A 6,259-nucleotide genomic window follows, 5' to 3' on the forward strand; every position below is an offset into this window, starting at 1 on the left:
AGGTCTTCTGTTCCTCCTTCGGGACTGACCTTTTTCACTTCCCCGTAGATCTGAGGAGGGTGGGAGAGTGCAGAATTAAACACGCGTCTCCTCTTTGCAGGGTGTTTGTGCATTTGTTTGGGTTTTTTTCCTGCCCTGTGATGGGGGCAGCTCTTTGGGATTCTTGCTGTAATATTTCTTCTCTGGTCGAGTTTTTGATCTACCTAGTTCTTGTCTGGCGTTCTTTATCCAGAGATGCCAAAGCATTTTACAAAGGAAGCAAATATTACTCTGCCTGTTTTTCAGATGGGGAAACTGAGGCACAGAATGGCAAAGTGACTTAGCCGAGGTCCCACAGCAGGTCAGTGCCAGAGCCAGGACAGAACTCGGGTCTCCCAAGTCCTTGTCTAGTGCCCTATGCACCGGGTCACATGGCCTCCCATTAGTCTTAGGGAAGGCAGGATGGCCTTTGAAGATAGATCACTAGATTAGAACCCAGGTTTTCTGAGTCCCATTCCTTGCTCTTCCACTGGCCTGCTGGGTGACTTGGGGCAAGTCACTTCCTCTCTTTATGCCTCAGTTTCCCCATCTGTAAAATGGGGGATATGTCTCTGGCCTCCTTTTGTGAAGTGTTTTGAGATCGACTGAGGAAAAGCGCTAGTTAAGAGGTGGTGGTGTTAAATCAAGTTCTCTGATGTTTGCTGGCTTTTTTACTAACCCATCTGGATGTGCGAGGGAAGGCTTTGGCCTCGGCTGCTTGAATTGAGGTATCAGAGTGTAGGTGCTGAAATGAGCAGTTAGGGGGTTCAGCTAACTTTGCTTCTCCTATTGTCTCCCACACACACGTTTCCTGGGGGCCTGTCACCTGTGTCCACCAGCTGGCCTGTTCCAATCCCTCCCAGACTCAGAAAACCCTTCCTGGCCCAAGCAGCGCCCCTTGGCCTGGAGGTCGGTCGCTTACGTGGCTGATCATCTTATTCGATAACCAACCCCAGCCCTTTAACTGCATCTCTTACCTTGATCCCAGCTCGCTGTTTGCTCTGGAGGGATACGTGGTGCTCGGTCTCCGTTAGCCACGGCCCAGTGTCTGACAGGAGGAGGAAGCTGAAACCCAGATCTGTGGGGAAAAGGAAAGATGGGTCAGGAAGATGAGGTCACCTACGCGGATCTGAAATTTCCTCCCAGATCGCAGCAAACAGATGTGAAGAAAGCAGGTAACAGTCAGCCACAGGGAGCTTCTTGGGTGGGAGCCCCGGGGAGGGGCTTGGAATATCACCGTTCCCATGTGTTACGTTACATAGAGACAGCATGGCCCAGTGAATGGATTGTTGGATTGGGACCCAAGAGACAGGGCTCTATTCCCGGGTCTGCCACTGTCCTGCTGGATGATCTTAGGCAAGCGCCTTGCTTTGCCGCTCTCTGCCTCAGTTTCCCCTGCCACCCTCTGTCTATTTTGGCTATTTAGATTGGAAGCTCTTCAGGCCAGAGACTGCCTCTCACGATGTGCATGTGCAGCACCTAGCACACTGGGAGCCAGGGCTCGGGGGCGGGGAGGATGTCTCTAGACGCTATCTAACACTAATAATAAGCTCAAATAAGACATTCTCTTCGGGCCTCCCAAGCCCAGCCTGTCGCACCAGGACACGGGTTGCTGTCGCTATTTATGAATGCTAAGGACCAGCTGGTGTAAATTAATGTATGCCGCTGGAGGAGCTGCGCTAGGTGAGGATCTGCCCTATGACTTTCTCCCTTCTGCTGCGGATACTGCGTAGGGTCTGTACCAGATACACACCGATGTATTGTTTTTTTCTTTCCTTTCTCCCTCAGTACACCCAGAATCAAAGCCCCCTGCCCAGAGGACGTCTCTGTGGCCTTGGCTAGTGATAGCAATGATTCTCTGCGTGCTGTTCCTGGTGGTGCTAATTTCCCTGAGTATCCTGTGTAAGTACTTTTGATGGAAAGGATGAGGGTTGGTTCCCCCCCGGCCCTGTTAAATGGAGAGAACAGTGCTTTTCCCCGCTGAAGTGTGCTCAGAGAGCCTGAGCCTGCTGGGCCTCCCCACCCCCTGAAACACTCCTCCTAAGTCCTCCGGATCACTATTTCATGATCAACTCATTCCCAACCGTCAGCTAGTGGATGGCAGGACATTCTTGCCTCTGAGCAGTGTACCCAGGAAGCTATTGTGTCAGAAGCTGGCAGGGTGACTTGACATGTGTCATGTGGTAACAACTTTTCGGTGGTGACACTGTTGGACAACACTTTTCGACTTGCCAAGTATGGTCCCTCTAGTCTAGGTGAACCTCCTTTCCTAGGAAGATCTCTGCCCCCGAGCCCTAGATTTGAGATCTTAACTCTCCAGCAAATGCATCCTCTTCCCTTAGCATCTCCTCCACCTCCCCAGTTTCATCCCTAATGACTCTCCTCAAGTGTAACTGGCTTCTAGTGTGGGCTACCAATCTGTGCCTAGACTGATGGGCACCACAAATCCCCAAGGCTGGAGGGGTCAGTTAGATCAACCTAAAGAGAATAGTTTAATGCAACAGTAAAACCAGATGGCCGATGTGAAGGCTGAGGCTCAGAGGCAGCTCCCACAAGGTCCACACTGTTCGCACAGACCTTTCAGACCGGCTCCTGATTAAAGGCCAGGAGAGGCCTTCGATTGAGGCCACAGTTGGCCTAGCTTTCATATCAGTGCTGAGACAGATGCTGAAGTAGACTGCCTTTGGGAAGGGGCCGCCCCCACTCAAACGTGGCGTCTTCTCCCTCTGCTAGATTCCCGGCTCCTGGCTGGCAACACGCGGCTTCTAGAGGAATCCAAGAGCAAAATGGAGCAAGTGGAAGGGAGATACTCCCAGTTACTGCAGTGGGCGTTACACACAAATATCTGCACCCTGTCCTCCAACACCTCAGAGCCCCGCAGTGAGTACGGTGCCATTGTCCCCGGTTCAGAGGGTGAAACTGAAACCCTGAGCAGGGAAGTGACTCTTAAGATGGTGGGGCTGGCAGGAGAACCCAAGAGTCCAGGTTCCTAGTCTCAGCTCTGAACGCCCACCTGTTGGATGGGCCTTAAGGAAAGGGCAGATGCGCTGCTGCCCCGGCTGCCCACTTGAGCTACGAAGGCCGATCTCTCCTGCCGTCTCGGGCAAAGGTCCGGAGCTGAGACGGCAGCTACCCAGCCAGCGGGAGGGGCACAACGGCCTAGTTCAGGTGCTGGTTGGTCTTACGCGGCCCCCTGTTCTGAGCCAAGCTGTGCTCAATTTCCCTCTCCTCCCTCCTCAGACATCAGCTGTTCCTTGTGCCCCTGCCAATGGATTTCAAACCAAGGAAGATGCTACAACTTTTCTCTAAATAAATTATCGTGGAATGACAGCAGGAGCCGCTGCCAGAGGGAACAGGCCGATCTAGTGGTCATTAATGATCGGGAGGAGCAGGTAACGCGAGCTACTTACTATCATGAAGCCTCCTAGGGACGTTGTGGAGTTTTTGGTTGGTGGTTTTTTGTTTTGTTTTGGTTTGTTTTGTTTTTTATGCCTCCTTTTGCAAGCCCACCCTGGGCCTGACCTTTGAGGAAGCGCTGAGGACGCCCACGTCAATGGCCCTGGCCACCTGGGCTGTCCCATGACCCTTAGCACAGGGCTTGTGTGTTCCGTAGCGACTGCAGTAGGGCTTAAGAGCGCATGCTGCAGCCCCTTCTGTGCAGGAGCTTGGGCAGGATTGTTCCCTCCCCCTGGAGGGCAAGGGGTTAAGCCGCTTCCTGCCTCCATCTCCTTCCAGGCTAGGGGGTGAATGCATGGGTTGCTACTTGGTCATTCTGCCTTGTGCGTGGGTAGTGGCCAAGGCACTGAATGGCCCCAAGGGGCGGGGGCATGCCCGAGGAATAGGAGCCTAGGGCCCCATTGGTCTGTTGACCCAGGCTGATGTTCCGGGGGGGGGGGAGCTTTTCCTGTGGGCCCCAAATTCTAGCTGAATTTTTCACATGGCCTCAGTGCTGAAGGAAGGGACTAAGCTGGACTCCTCCAGCTCTGAGGTGGCCTCTGACAATGACTACCAGCTCAGGCCCCACAGGGAGGTAGGTGGGGGAATGCCACGTTCGAGCGCCAGGCCAGGCACTGAGCAGCAAAACGGCCTCCGTTCTGAGGCCGCTGGGGGACTTTGCTGGTGGAAGTCTTGACCTTGTCCATACCAGGAACCCCCAAGATCGCGCCCTTTCCCTCGTTGACCGACATGGGAAGGGCAGGGCGGTCATGACCCCCTGACACCTGTTCTTGACCCCCAGCTTAAGACCCACTGCAATAGAGGAGTCAGTTCTGACTTATGGGATGCCAGGGATCACAGAACAAACTAACTAAAACAGGGCTAAAATCTCTGGGAATGAAAAGCGGGGAGCACACGTCCCACAGTGAAGGACCCCTCATCCCCTAGATTAACAGGGCCAGCTGGGTTCTCTTCCCCCTGCTGTAGTGGATGCTTTGGGGAAAGGGCCCTTTTTTGTCAGTTCAGTGGCCTGGTGCGATTTGTGGTTGAGAGCAGAATGGAGCTTCTTAGCAGAAACATTGAAGCGTCTCTGATGCGGCGCTGTCTGTAACCTTCTCCAGGTCTTTCTCAGCAAGCCGCGTGGGCAGTCGGTTTATTGGATTGGTCTGACGGATGTGGCCCAAGAAGGCTCGTGGAAGTGGGTGGATGGCACTGACTTAAACCAAACGGAGAAGTAAGTGTAATACAGCAGGGTCCTCCATAGCGCGCTCTGGCTGGAGGACACTCGCTAAACCTCTCCCCACTCAGCCCTGCAGCAGCTCTGTAAGAAACGCTGGAGGGGAGCGGAAGGGAGCATGCATTGATTCAACAGCTGCACCAAAGGGGGACAAACAGGATAACATGTCCCCCTCTCTTTCTCCTGCCCTCCCCCTCACCAGATCATCTAGTCCAGTGGTTCTCAAACTTTTGTACTGGTGACCCCTTTCACATAGCAAGCCTCTGACCGTGACCCCCTTTATAAATTAAAAAACACTTTTTTAAAATATATTTAACACCATTATAAATGTTGGAGGCAAAGTGGGGTTTGGGTGGAGGCTGACAGCTCGCGACCCCCACCCCATGTAATAGCCTTGTGACCCACTGAGGGGTCCCAACCCCTAGTTTGAGAACCCCTGATCTAGTCTGACCTCCTGTATAACACTGGCCAGATAACTGCCCTAGGACAATTCCTGTTTGAATAAGAGCAGATCTTGTAGAAAGACCTCTAATCTTGATTTTAGAAATGGTCAGTGATGGAGAACCCGCCATGACCCATGGTAAATTGTTCCAGTGGTTAATTACCCTCGCTGATAAAACATATGCCTTATTTCCAGTCTGCACTTGCTTAGTTTCAGCCTCCGGCCGTTTGATTGTGTTCTACCTCTGCTTGCTACTTTGAAGAGCCCATTATCAAATATTGGCCATGTAGGTGCTTATGGACTGATCAAGTCACCCCGCAACCTTTTCTTTGTTAGACGCTAGGAGCTCAGTCTATAGCTAATCAGGATAAGGCAGGTTTTCTAATCCTTTCATCATTCTCTGATCCTTCTCCAGTTTATCCACATCCTTCCTGCGCTGAGGGCACCAGACTGGATGCAGCTGCTCCCGAGCCAAACGCAGGCTGGGCTGACACCAGGGCTAGCTGCAAAATCCAAAGTTACTTCCATTATAATTTTCAAACAAAACTATTTAATTAGATTTTTCTTTTATGGCAAATTGAGTGGGTGCTGCAGCAGGGGGAAGGCCCATCACAGGCAGGAGAGCTGAGATGCAGAGAAATCTGCATTGTTGGTTTCTAAAATGCAGGTGCTGACAGTTCCATGTTTGTTTGTTTTGTTTTTTTCTCTCCAGATTTTGGTACCATCCCCAGCCAGATAACTCTGACAATGAGGACTGTGCATCTCTGAGATTCGAAGAACCCCCGCCACGTAACTGGAATGATGACAAGTGCTCCAAGCCTTTCCCCTACATCTGTGAAAAGGCGGCAGCAGACACTCTCACCATCTCATCTTCCTCTGACTCAGAAAATCTTTTTCATTGCGGCCAATGACGCGGCATCCCAGAATGCCCCTGGGCTCCTCCTGAGCCTGTTAATCTCCTGCTGGCCAAACACCCAGTAGAGGGTGCCGAGGACTCACCTTTGCAGCTGGCTTGGCAGAAGCCACAGGCTGTCCAGCCCCGTTTTCCAAAGGGTATTTTTGCCCAGATCCACACAGGTACTTTAGTGCTTAGCTTCTAGGTCTAGGCACCACTGAGATCCACAAAA

General features: G+C 52.2%; 1 protein-coding gene across 1 annotated transcript; it reads left to right on the top strand.

Moving 5' to 3' along the window:
* Positions 1-1,114: 1,114 nt before the first annotated feature.
* LOC115271255 (hepatic lectin-like) lies at positions 1,115-6,043 on the top strand. The gene is made up of 6 exons (XM_029912288.1): positions 1,115-1,193; positions 1,807-1,920; positions 2,752-2,898; positions 3,966-4,048; positions 4,575-4,687; positions 5,845-6,043. Exons 1-6 carry the CDS (start codon positions 1,115-1,117, stop codon positions 6,041-6,043), a joined length of 735 nt encoding a protein of 244 aa, XP_029768148.1.
* Positions 6,044-6,259: the final 216 nt, after the last annotated feature.

Source organism: Terrapene carolina, unplaced genomic scaffold (genome assembly GCF_002925995.2).
Source record: "Terrapene carolina triunguis isolate 2854851 unplaced genomic scaffold, T_m_triunguis-2.0 Scaffold194, whole genome shotgun sequence".
NCBI lineage: Eukaryota > Metazoa > Chordata > Testudines > Emydidae > Terrapene > Terrapene triunguis.

Bases quoted from the DNA above. Each gene is read 5' to 3' on its own strand.
- LOC115271255 (XM_029912288.1), top strand. From the start codon at position 1,115: ATGGGTCAGGAAGATGAGGTCACCTACGCGGATCTGAAATTTCCTCCC. The intron at 1,921-2,751 runs GTAAGTACTTTT...TCCCTCTGCTAG, and splicing joins AATTTCCCTGAGTATCCTGT to ATTCCCGGCTCCTGGCTGGC. The intron at 4,688-5,844 runs GTAAGTGTAATA...TTTTCTCTCCAG, and splicing joins GACTTAAACCAAACGGAGAA to ATTTTGGTACCATCCCCAGC.